This window comes from Panthera tigris, chromosome A1 (assembly GCF_018350195.1).
Source record: "Panthera tigris isolate Pti1 chromosome A1, P.tigris_Pti1_mat1.1, whole genome shotgun sequence".
In the NCBI taxonomy this organism is placed as follows: domain Eukaryota; kingdom Metazoa; phylum Chordata; class Mammalia; order Carnivora; family Felidae; genus Panthera; species Panthera tigris.
The window spans coordinates 1,467,558-1,480,894 of record NC_056660.1 but is presented as its reverse complement, the minus strand read 5'-3'; the positions used below and the strand labels follow the sequence as shown (position 1 = coordinate 1,480,894).

General features: G+C 43.9%; 1 protein-coding gene across 6 annotated transcripts in view; it reads left to right on the top strand.

Annotated features, from left to right (window-relative positions):
* The window catches only part of CRYL1 (crystallin lambda 1), a 132,474-nt gene that overhangs the window by 21,953 nt on the left and 97,184 nt on the right, over window positions 1-13,337 (top strand). For all 6 annotated transcript variants that reach the window (XM_042977609.1, XM_042977519.1, XM_042977381.1 and 3 more), the window contains exon 3: window positions 13,031-13,157. In XM_042977609.1, the coding sequence (XP_042833543.1) occupies window positions 13,031-13,157 (127 nt within the window). The remainder of the gene's footprint in view (window positions 1-13,030; window positions 13,158-13,337) is intronic.

Below are 13,337 nucleotides of genomic sequence, written 5' to 3'. Positions count from 1 at the left end.
ATTTAATAAACCACCAGAAGTGATCCCTGAAACCAGGTAGCTGCCCTGTACTCCTGCCTCCTGAGTAACTGAACTCCTTTTCTCTGAACTGAGGCGTTTCTAATAACTGGGTTCCTGGGGATGTGTTTAAATTGCTACCCCGACCCCTACACTTGCTTAAACATCTTGAATTCAGTTTTGAGCTGGATTCCTCTGGATTGATCTGTTCTGGTTTGAAAGGAACTTTTAGTTTTCCTGTATGGCTTTTGGCTAGAATAGCTGAGTATAATCACAAAATGCCCATAAACTGCTTCTATCCCTGTCTGCACACTTCCTTGTATTGTGACTTTGCTGCTCCCGCTGCCCGACTCTGGGTTTGGCCACAGACTTTCACTGGCCAGTGGGACAGAGAGCAAATGCGATGCAAGCAGAGGCCTGGAAAGCTCCTGTGCTTTGAGAACTTACCCTCACTTGCTGCTGGGAACCCTTCCTGCCGTCCTTCGTCCTGTCGGTCAGTTCAGTCTGGCCCCCTAGAGACACGTGGCCCAGCCGTCAGCCGGCACTAGCCAACACCAGCACCGACCCCTAGATAGATGAGTGAAGCCATCCTCGACCAACAGCCCCTAGCTAACCTGCCACATGACTGCAGCGTCACGCGTGAGCTGAGCTGACTGCAGCCAGAATTACTGATTCCCAGGATTGTGACAGTAGATTGGTAGATTACCAACATACCAAACCTTGGCCAGGTTCCTGTGCTTAGATTGCTGCCCTCTACCGATTCTAGGTTCTGAGGGGTTCTGGTTTTGTCTTTTTACAGCTTTTACAAGGGAATTCTGCTTCTATGGGAAGTGATGGAAAACTATCAGTCCCTTCGCTGTCTTACGGGAACGTACCATGAATGAACCTCTGTTGGGAAACAGCGTGCCCATTTGTTTATGTATTGTCTATGTCTGTTTTCACTCTACAACAAGTAGTTGCAACAGAGACCGAATGACCCACGAAGCCTAAAATATTGACTATCCTTTCACTCCCACCAAGGGAAATGGATCAGCAGTGTATGAGTAATAATTAACATGCCATGAGATTTCAGGAGAAGTCGAGCAGGCCTAGCTGAACTGATAGCACACGCTCTATTATCAGGTGAGATTTGAACATAGATTTTGTAGGTAAAACTCCAAGGCTGGGGAAAATATATGTCAGGCTGAAAAAAAATCAATTCTATTTCTATACATTGGCAACACATAGTTTGAAAACAGTAAAAAATTTGCTACAGAAAATGTAAGCAAACTAGGGATAAATATAAAAAGATTGTGAAATACATTCATGGAGAATTTTAAAAAAATGTTATTGAAGGACAGTTAATAAAAAGTAAATGGAGAGACATCTATCCTAGCAACAACCTGTCTTTGGTGGTTTAATTGAAACCCTCCTAGAAGTGGGGGACAGGGAGTGGGTTGACTACACCGAACTGCATGGAAAAGTTCAGAAGGGATCTGAGGTCCTGATGCTAAAAGTTCACACCAGTGGGCTATGGGTTCAGCCAGGTCATTCAACTTGACTTATCTATGTGTTCACAGATCATGCTGTCACTTGGCTGTCATTCGGACAGTTCAAATGATTGCTTCATTTCAATTATTTATTTCCCTTCCCAAACAGAAGTCGTGTTGCTTTATCTGATTTGTAAAAGGTATATATGCTAATTGTACATTCAGAACATTGGGGAGAAATAAGAATATTTCGACTGTCTCTGAATGGTAGGAATAAGAGTGAGTGTTGTTGAACATTTTGAGGACACACGCTTACACCTTGATCTGGCACGCTTCTGTGCATGTGGACACGCACGTATTAACAGTGAAAGTAGGGCTGTGAAGGCTTATTTGGTATTGGGAATGGACTCAAGAATGGTATGAATTCTGCTTTGTCTGCTCGTCCCCCTGTGAGGTTTCCAACAGTGACAAACAAAGGAAAGTACACGTGTTAACTGAGCCAAGGCTTGACACTCAAGTGTAAACTTTGGTGAAATCGACAGTACTTGAGGCTTACGTGGGTCCTCTGCTCCCCTGAGTATCTCCCCGCCCACCAAGTCCCAATGTCACCACCAGCCCGAGGGAAGAGAACTTCAGGGTGCCCAGGTGAGGGGGGAGAAGTGGGTGCAGTGACAGGGCCAGTGGAGGCAATCGGAGCCCCAGCTGTCCTGCGGGGTGAATGGGGAGAGTTCTCTTTCTTTCTGTAGTACATTTAACTTACATACTCGCTGAGAGGTCTTCAGATTCAGGTGTGCAAGGGGGTTGGGCTGGTAACCCAGGGGAGAGAGTAAAGTAGCAAAGAGGTGGATCCTTCGGCAAATTGGACCTAGTCTTTGGTGGAAGGTATTCAGGACTTAAAAACGCTGTGCTGTTGGGGCGCCTGGGTGGCTCAGTCGGTTAAGCATCCGACTTCGTCTCAGGTCATGATCTCGCGGTCCGTGAGTTCGAGCCCCACATCGGGCTCTGTGCTGACAGCCCAGAGCCTGGAGCCTGCTTCAGATTCTGTGTCTCCCCCTCTCTTTGCCCCTCCCCTGCTCATGCTCTCTCTCTCTCTCAAAAATAAATAAAAACATTAAAAAAATTAAAAAAAAAACCACTGTGCTGTCAAGCAAAAAAGGTCTGGGGCCACTCCTTAATAAATTTTTTTTGTATTCTATCCTTTTATGTCCCATTTCAAAAACATTAGGAATGATTTTTAGGGTCGACCTAGTATCCCACTGCGGAAGATGAGCTGTGCTGTTGGACATGTGTTCCTCCGTTCTCATATTGCAGTTAACTTAATACAAGAATTTTGTAGAGCTTCAACTTGATCTGCCCGCATGTAGTTAGCATGGTCCCTGGGGCACTCAGGAAGTCCAAGGTGGGCCTCCGTGCCAGGGCGGCAGAGCCTGGTTAGAGGACAGGAAGTGGCAGTGCCATGTCTAAGCATCCATGTCTGCTCGTCTCCTTTCTTGGACTCTTCAGTTTGTGCGGAAAAGAATCTGCCAGTTTCCATCTGGCATTGTTGTTCCTGATCAAAGGAAAGTGCCTGGAGGTGCGTGTGTACGTGTGTGTGTCGGGGGGGGGGGGCGGTTCTAAAGTTTGTGCGCTTTATCTTAACTCCCTGTTTTCAGCAGCATGGCGTCTCTCTCGGCCTCTACCGTGTCTCGTGAGTTCTACGAGTGGGGAGAGGAGGAGATTCATTAGCTCCCAGGCTCTTCTGACCTTCAGTACTCTTTGGCTCTTGCTCCTTACTCAGCCATCTGTCCTGTCTGGTGTGTGCAGATTCTGACCTTCGCCCGGTCTCTTGGGAGACTTGCTTCTCATTGGCTTTCCTTTCCCCACACTTAAATCTCAGCTCTCTCTACCCCATCAAGTCACTTACCCTACCACTTTGGTGTTCTTTTCCGTGTCCCACAAAATTAGATCTTTTGTCCATTGTAACTTCGTGATGTCTTTGACTTTGTGGGCTTTTATGTGTGTATCTGTGTCCGTATCTATACCGTCTGTATTGTCATCTATGTCTATATATCTGTCTATGTCTATAGATCTGTATGTATATATCTATACATATAAAAGTTTATTTATTTTGAGACAGAGGGACACTGAAAGAGTGAGTGGCTAGGGGCAGACAGAGGGACAGACAGAATCCCAAGCAGGCTCCACACCGTCAGGACAAAGCCCAATGTAGGGCTCCATCTTGAGATCATGACCTGAGATCATGATCATCAAACCTTGAGATCATGACCTGAGCCGACAAGAGTCAGATAAGTACTTAACTGATTGGGCCACCCGGGCACCCCATATAGTTTTTAAAGATTCCTTTAGTTTGGTTTTATTGAGGTTTTTGGAGGGAGCAGAGGTAAATGTGTGTTTTATCCAGTGTGTGTAATTAGAAGTCCAAGGCCTAGGTTATGACATGAATCAACTGGGACGACACTGGCTAAAATGATTTTCTAACTCCTTCTACAGAATCTACAAGCCTTTTAGTCCCTTAATCAATTTATTTCTGAGTTCTGGTTCATACGGAGTTTAGTTCTTGCATGAATTCTGCCCTCTTTTACCTTCTAGAAGAATCAAGTTCAAACACAATTTTAATGCCACAGTAATCACTTAAAAAGAAAATATATTGTTTCTATTTTTAATTATGGCAAAAAAGTAACAAAATTTACTTTTTTAAAAACCATTTTAACTGTGTATAGTTCAGTAGTGTTAAGTACATTCACATTGTTGTGCACCAAATCTCCAGAACTTTTCCTCCTCTGACGTTGAAACTCTGTACCCATTGAACAACAACTTCCCATTTTCCCTCCTCCCAGCCCCTGGCAACCACTATTTTACTTTTTTTTTCTGTGAATTTGGATACTTTAGACGTTTCACATAAGTGGAATCCTATATCTGTGTTTTTGTGACTGGTTTATTTCACTTAGCATTATGTCCTTAAGATTCATCCATATTGTAGCATGTGAAAGGATTTCCTTCCTTTTAAAGGCTGAATAATATTCCATTGTATGTACACACCACATTTTGTTTATCCTTTCATCCACTGGTGGACATTTGAATTGCTTCTACCTTTTGGCTCTTGTGAATAATGCTGCTGTAAACATGGATGTACAGATATCTCTTTTAAGTCCCTGCTTTCATTTCCTCCGAATATATACCCAGAAGGGGGATTGCTGGGTCATTCCATTTTTAATTTTTTTAGGAAGCACTATAATGTTTTCCATAGCAGCTGCACATGTTATAATCTCACTGGTAGTATACAAGGGTTCCCACTTCTCCATTGTCTTTTATCTTTTTTAATTAATAAATGCTCCTCTTGAATAGAACTTCAAAAATATAAATATGAAAAAATTAAAACCACCCATATTTTGCCGTACAGTGATAATTGTTAACACTTCGTTTTCTCCAGTTTTAAATAAAAATTTAACTTCATTGAAGTTACGATGGAAATATTTTGACTTCTGGTGCTAGGTTGACCTCTAGAGGTAGAACTGGTATGCTACAGCCACTTACTAAAGTGCTTTGAACAAAGTGCATGCTTATTTGCAACATTCTGGCATGTGTCAGGCTGCTGAAAACCCCACTGAGAGCCCTGTCTTTTCCAGCTGTTTATGTGTTAAGTTCTTCCAAAGTATTCAATGTAAAACTAGAATAACGGGGATAAAACATTGCCAATGGCTGGTTTTGATTTGTGGGCATAGTTCTTGAACTTGAAGACAATGTAAGGGATTGTCTGAGTATGTCTAAAAGCTCCTCCAATGTCTTATCTGGTTTGCTCTTGGGGTCCTGGAGTTTGCAGCCATCCAGGGGGTTAACGTGTGACCAGGTCTCTCCCCTCATGCTCCTGTCTTTTCCAGGGGCGGAAAGGGCCTTGAGGCCAAATCACTTATATGGATTCTTCACTCTGAGTCTAATCTGCATGAGGCCATTGGTGTGGCTATTCTGGCTCCTGCCTTCTGTCTCTTTTTCCTTCCTTTCTTCATAGGGGTGTCCCTGGGAATTCTACAGAACAGTAGCTCATCTAAGCGACAGGAGCCACTCTTGTAGTCCCATCTATTTGATCTAATCTGACTCCTCACATTGGGAAGAAAGGACAAAAGTTTGCTTTGGCTTACTCATGCTTAAAGCAGGTGGTTTTGAGCACGTGAGCCTCTCAAACATAATTCTCTAAATGATGAAATGGGTAATCATTATGTTTTCAGGGTTTCGCATTTAAAAATCCCATCTGAGTTCAACAGAAGAGGTTGGTGGATAAAAGAACTTCAGTGTTTTGTTTACTTAAAAAATGAAAAGCACATATGTCAGGATTGGTGGTTTTTAATTCTCAGAAATGTGGGGATGTTTATTATTATTTCCACTTTTTTTTACTTTAAAAAATAAGTTACAAAAAGAAAGTCTTTCCAGAAAAAGAACAGGGGCACTGTATTTTATTTGTCACTTGTTCCTCTGTGACAGCAAGTACATTTAAATGAAATGATTTTTTGTTGTTTGGTAGCTGTAAACAGTTTTTCAGAGATATGAACGTTTTTATTCTGGTTATATTTATGGGCAACGTAGTTAATGTTTATCAGTGTTATTGGTTTCTAGGCTTAGCCACTGCTGCAGGTCTAATTTATATAAATCATATAGTTTAAAACCAAGCAGTTTAGATATGGTATAATTTTCTTCATCCTATCTGTCAAATTTCTGAACAAAATAGATGCGAGGCCCTTTCAGTTTATAAGGATTGAGGCATCCAGATTATATCTGTTGGTGGATATTTATTGCAAGGCTCTTCAAGGAAGCAAGGGATACTGGGAACTATCTCTGCAGCTCCATCACTGTTGCACAAATGGGACATTGTTCAGGACATTGTCAGAGCTTCTGACAGTCAGACAACAGCTCTGGTAACTTTCAGCAGTTCTGGGGAGGATTGTTTCATAGCAGGTCCTTGTCTGAGGTCCTGCCTTTCTAAAACTCACCATTGCAGTGACTCTACTGTGGGCTCCACCGACCTTTGACCAACTTACTCCCTGGGTCTTCATTCAAACCGCCATGAGGGATGAGTTGATGGATGGGCCATGTACCGGTGGCACAGGCACCCAGGGGGCTGAACTCTGGAGCCGGGCCGTAGGTCAGCCTGGCACACCTGTTGGTAACGACATCCTGGAAGGAGATGGTAGGTTTGCTAGGTACACCGGGGCTCCCCGAAGGGACGATGGGAGCCCGGTAGTCTAAGTTCAAGCTCAGCAGACTGGGCCTCGGGCGTTAGCAGCATTCACGAGGGAGGGAGTGGATGCAAACTCTTCCTGTTTTCTCCAGTATATTGTTGACCTTCGATTTTCAAAATTTAAGCCAATGCACTGTGCCCATTAGTTCTACAAATAATAATTCCCACCAGACAGGGTTGTGTGTGTGTGTGTGTGTGTGTGTGTGTGTGTGTGTCTGTGTGCCATCGTGGTCTAGTAGGAGGAGTGAGGAAGAGGCAGTGGTTCCTATTCCGTGTGCTTTTGCGAGAAGGAGTCAGAAGACCGGCTTCCATCCCACATGCTGCTAGCACTTTATATCTTTGAGTGATGTAGCCAGTTTGGGCCTCAGTTTCTGAAGTATCAGAGGGAATAAGCTAGATTAAATAAAACAGAAACGTTCTTTGCGTTTTGATGCGTTTCAGAAGTATATTGTTATTTTTAAGCCTAAACTTGTTGGATTCAGGTGAATTTAGGTATTATTTATATATGTGTAAATATAGAATATTCTTATAATAACATATACATACTATTTTGTATATAAATAATATAAACATGTATATGTTTTTCCAAATGGGTAAAACTGGGAAACAGAAGAGTAGGCCTTAGCAGTGGTAACTCAAAAACATCAGTATTGTTTTTCTTTTCTATACATATGAACAAGAACCATGATGTAATCAGTTAGTGATTATGTGTTATAAATTATGTGTATAGTAGAGATCATATTCACATTGAATAACTTATTGCTGAAATGATATGGTCAGTATTTCTCCTTTCTCATGAAGTATGTAAAATGTGCCTAATACCTAAGAATATTAAATCTAAAAGAAACAGTCTAGGGTTTAGTTTCTGGCAATATGGCAACGTAAGCATCCTAGAAACCCTTTTCACTTCAAAATACTTACAAGTATTGAGTAAATGTATAGTTTATAATGCATAGCTGAGCTGGCAAGAGAGTAATGGAAATTCTCAGAGGCCAGATTGGGAGCACAGATCCCAAGAGATATGTGAGAGGCACGGCTGCTCTAAGTAAGCTACTTGCCAGTCTTGCTTTGGTTCTAGCAGCAAACCTTAGTCTGAGCAAGATGGGGATCAGATTGGAGACCCCCACGTGAAGCTGGTTTCCAGAGGTCTACATTGTTGCTGAGAGGAGTAGGAAACTAACCCACATGTGGGGGCTTGTCTCTCTTGGCCATGGTTCTGGGTGGAGGGGAGAAAGCGTTTCTCTGAGGATTTACAGCCACAGACAAGCTCTCTGAGTCGGAGCCTGAATTCATCTTCCCGTGTGGACTTAAACATTCCAGTCCAACAGTTCACATTGGTCCCTTGGTTAGTGGTGCCTTCAGTGCCTGCCCGAAGCAAATACGTCCCATCTCCAGGATAATGTACCTTAAACAAAGGCTCAGAGAATTCCCGCAGGGCTCAGTGGACATCTGCTCACAACTAAAAATCCCCAACACACAAGAGACGAGGTTTTTTATGAGCATAGTAACCCGGAAGTCAGATCTGAAGATACTGTCTGGCATGCAGTTCGGGAGACAGAGGTAATATGTGACAAGAGTAGTTAAGAAATATGGAGGATACAGAGAGAGTGTCTAACATAGATCTCCTTAGAGGTCTGAAAGGGTTAAGGAGAATAGGGAAAAACAATTTATGAAGATGTAATGATTGAGACTTCATTTCAGTTGAAGACATGGACCCTCATATTCTGGAAGAACAGAGTGTCCTAAGCAGGAGAAATAGGAAGGGTATCTATATCTACATACCTCACAGTGAAACTGTAAAACACCAAGGAACATCAGAAAAGTCTTACAGGCAGTGAGAGAGTGAAAGGAGAGACTGCCCACGAAGGAACGACGATTGACAACAGCTTTTCAACAGCCAGTGGATTTCTGAATATGGTGGAATAACGTCTGCAAAGTACAGAGAGCCAAGCATAACCTAGTTATCTGATGTGAGGCAGCTTTAATGGGCAAGTGCTCTCTGTTCTGTAAGCACAGTTTTGGACAGTAATTGTACAGGAATTCTACCTACATTACATATTCTATTCTAAAAGGTTTTTTTAAGTTTATATATTTTTGAGAGAGAGAGAGAGAGAGAGAGAGAGAGAGCAAGAAAGGAGGGGCAGAGAGAGAAGGAGACAGAATCCCAAGCAGGCTTCACCCTGTCAGTGCAGAGCCCTATGCAGGGCTCGAACCCACAAACCGTGAGATCATGACCTGAGCCAAAATCAAGAGTCTGACGCTTAACAGACTGAGCCACCCAGGTGCCCCTTGTTTGTTTCTGTTTTTGTTGTTTTGTTAATAAGTGTGGTAGTCAGAACACTGCTTCTCCCAGGTCCTCATCCCTGGAACCTGGGAATGTGTTACCTTACGTGGCAAAGAAGACCAGATGTGATTAAGTTCAGGGTATGCATGTGGGAGATTATCCAGATTGGTTCAGTGTAATCACGAGGCTCGTTCTTAGGAAAAAATAGTCAGGAGAGTCAAAGAAGGAGGTGCGATGACAGAGCAGAGGTTGGTAGTGAGATTGCAGGCTGTGAAATGGAAGAGGGCCACAAAGCCAAGGAAAGAGGTGAGGGGGGGTGTGCTCTAGGAACTAGAAGACGCATGGAACAGATTCACTTCTAGAGCTTCCAGAAGGAACTCAGCCTTGCTGATGTTTCGACGTTAGTCTACTTGAGATTTGCAGCCTTGTGGTACTTTGATGTTAGTCTACTTGAGATTTCTGACCCCTGGACTGTAAGGTAATAAATTTGTATTGTTTAAGCCACTAAGTTTGTGGTAATTTGTCACAGAAGCGACAAGAAACAAATACATCAGCTTTATCGAGATAGAATTTATATACCACACACCTGACTCTTTTAAAGTATACAGTAAATGGTTTTAGTGTATTTACAGACTTATGTAACTCTAAAACTTCCGAAAAATGGAACAGAAACATGAAGTGAAAAATAAATGATCTTTGGATCACATGGTGCTCTCCTCACTGTTGTTGTTTGAATGAAGAACACAGACTGTTCAGGGAGGTTTGGGGACACTACTGGTACATGGTCACAGGAGCAGGAGCCTCTAGAACGGGTAAATATTTACTTTTCCTTATCTTAGTAGGGTAACTTTTTCTGGTAACTCTTTATACGTTTCCCTCGATGGCGTGTAAGGTACTATTTTCTGGCATTTAAGTCCGTTTTCTTGATGTTAGCTTATCAAACTTACAAATCATAGATTTCTAACCTGTTGCTAAGAAGACACCACGCGCTATTCTATACAACGAATACAAATTTCTTGAACTGGCTAAGAAACAGACCTTGTTTTGTATATTTTCAGTAACTTTATAAACCTCTACTTCAAGGAATGTGTTGCATGTAGAAATACTTTCGAATGCCTGCTAATTGGGGGGGGGGGGTGGTCGGGGTTATTCAGTTCCCAACATTGAGTTGTTCCGAGGGGCGCCTTCCGCATGTGTGTCCTTAGGATCCTGCAGAATAAGGTAGCCATTTTCTGGCCCAATTTTAAGGTAGATTTTTTAAAGCTGATATATTACAGACCTTCCAAATTATCTGTATGCCAATCATCTCGGATTCTCCCTCTCCTTGAAACAGATTCGGGTTCAGATCCCAGGTGTGGTGATGGCCCGCCATGGCATTTTTCTGTTTGCTGACCCAGAAGCAGGAGAGACTTTGAATCTGCCGGATCATTGGTTGACTCATTTACCTTTGCCAGGAAGCTTCTTTTTGTTAATTAAAATAAAGAAATCTGTTTGCATTTCAGCGTATCTTTTTTTCCTCCCAGTAACAGTAGCAATTTGGTCCTCAATTTGTAGTTAAAACAAAATACAGGTGCATAGCTTTAAGAAAGAAAAAAAAGACAAAACAACAGAAGCACAGCCCCTGACGTCTGGAGCTGGCGGGTCCTCACGGGTAGGCCGTGGCGCTCTCCTGTTGGACATAAGGAGTCTCAAGAACACCCACCTCAGACAAGGTCACTCTTAGACCATGAGAGAACGAGACACAGCAAGACCACGTTTTAAATTTGTCTGAGCACAGACAAGAACGAGGGCACCGTGCAAAACCACAGATGCTGAGTCTTGGCTAAAATGAACGACTGTTACTTCTTTGCCCATTACAGCTTTGTCTTCCATTTAGTCTGCCCTGCAGATATTTATGTTTGTGGAGACACTCAGTCCTCACGTTGCCTTCGCTGAGTTCACAGCATCCAATCCGGTGAACTCAGACCCTCAGATCCTCTTCCGAATCCCCCGAGCCAAGCTCACGTCTGCTCTAGGTGCCCTCAGACACCCTTGCTGATACCCCACGGCTCCCCCTGGTGTGCACTCTCCCTCACTGCAGTGAGCGATGAACCTGAGCCGCCCCACTGTACGTGTGTTCCTGGTGCTCTTTGGCTGAAGACGCTGACAGCGTAAAGATAAAAACCATGATACGAAGCGATGTAAAAATTGTTTGACTCACTGGGAAAACTCACAGAAGTTTTTGGAAAGCATAAATGTTGTTCCTTACTGTGTGTGTTTGTATATGTTCTCTGTCTTTATTTAATATATCACGAATTATAAGCCAGACTGACTGCATAATTTATGAGGCTAAATGAAAATGTGGGGCCCTTTGCTTGATAGTCATTAAGAATTTTGAGACCGTGAGGGGCGCTTGGGTGGCTCAGTCTGTTAAGCATCTGACTTTGCTGCAGGTCACGGCCTCACGGTTCGGTCCGGGAGTTTGAGTCCACCACGGGGCGGGCTCAGGCCCTGCTTCAGGCAAGCTCAAGCCCCGTTGTGGGTGAACCCTGCTCCTGTCTCTCCCTCTCCCTCTCTGTCTGTCCCTCATGGGATTCTCTTTCTCCTCCCTGCCCCTTGCTCACTCGTGCTCTCTCTCTCTCTCAAAAAAAAAACCACAAACAAAAGAATTTTGAGACCGTGACGGCAGGGCATCAGACCCAGCCCAGGGCCCTTCTGAGCGCCCGTCTCTGTGACGCACAGGCCGCACCCCACGAAGCCAGCTGGTCCTGATTATGAGATACGTTCTTTCAGCCCCGTCCCCCAGGACTGAAAGAAGCGGGCGGAGAAGTAGTCTCCAGTCTTACCTCCTGTTGGCCTCGCCCCATCTCTTAAAAAAATAAAAATAAAAATAAAGGAATTGTAAAATGTACGTAACATAAAGTCTACTATCTTAATAATTTCTGAGTGTACAGTTCAGCGGTATTAAGCGCATTCTCACTGTGCAGCCGTCCGTCACCAAAAGGCCATCTTGCACAACTGAAACTCTGTGTCCCCGAAACCACGGTCACCCTCACCCAGCCCTGGCAGCCTCCATTCTACTTCTGCTCTGTGAGTTTGACTGTCCTGGGCACCACGTATAAGTGGGATCATACAGCATTCGTCTTTTTGTGACTGGCGTATTTCACTTAGCCTAACGTCCTCAAGGTCCATCCCTGTGGTTGCTGTGACAGGATTTCCGTTTTAAGGCTGAATTGCACTGATTGAATTCTGCTGTATGCACACGCCACATTTGTTTATCCATTCACCCAGGTGTGGACTTTTTGGGTTCCCATCTTTTGGTTATTGTAAACCATGGAACATGGGTGCACAAATGCGCGTTTGAGTACCTGCTTTCATTCGGTGGGGGGGGGGGGGGGTAATAACCAGAAATGGAATTGCTGGATCATTTGGTAGTTCTGTTTTTAACTTTTTGAGAAGTCCTCAAACTGCCACTGTGGCTGGCCCTTTCACATTTCCACAGGTTTTCAATTTCTCCACGTCCTCACTAACTCTTGGTTTACTTATTCAGATTCTAATGGGTGTGAAGGGGTAGATCGCTGTGGTTTTGATTTGCATTTCCCTACTAGTTAGTGATGTTTACCTTTGTTTTAATTAAAAAAAAATTTTAAATGTTTATTTTTGAGAGCGAGCAAGAGAGGGTGCGAAAAGGGAAGGGGCAGAGAGAGAGGGAGACACAGAATCGGAAGCAGGCTCCAGGTTCTGAGCCGTCAGCACAGAGCCCATCGTGGGGCTCGAACTCATGGACTGCGAGATCGTGACCTGAGCCGAAGTCGGACGCTTAACCGACCGAGCCACCCAGGCGCCCCTTTGTCTTAATTTTTTTAAAGTTTATTTATTTATTTTGAGAGAGCGCACGAGCAGGGTAAGGGCAGAGAGAGAGAGAGAGAGAAAGAATCCCATGAACCTTGAGATCGTGACCTGAGCCCAAATCAAGACTCGGACAGATGCTTAACCTACTTAGCCACCCAGGCGCCCTACCATTGCCTTTAATTTGCTCTTGAATACTCACAGGGTCACTCTTCTTTCTAGAAAAGAGATGACGTTTCTGGAGCAGTCGGGCTCTCTGAAAGGCTCTCTGGGTGCCCAAGACCAGCTGTCACTCATCAGCGGCTGTTTGAACATCCAGGAGGCAGTAGAGGGCGCCCTGCACATTCAGGTGAGTTAAGGGTCCTGCACTCAGGTCCGTAAGCTCTTGGGATGGTGTTCCAGTCCCCTTGGAAGAGCAGGGGAAGATAAAGGGCAGAGTGGGCATCATGTACCTGAAGGTCGGGGTACCTGAAGGTCGGGGTTCTGTTTTATGTGCTAGGAAACATTGTTTCAAATCATCTCCTATACA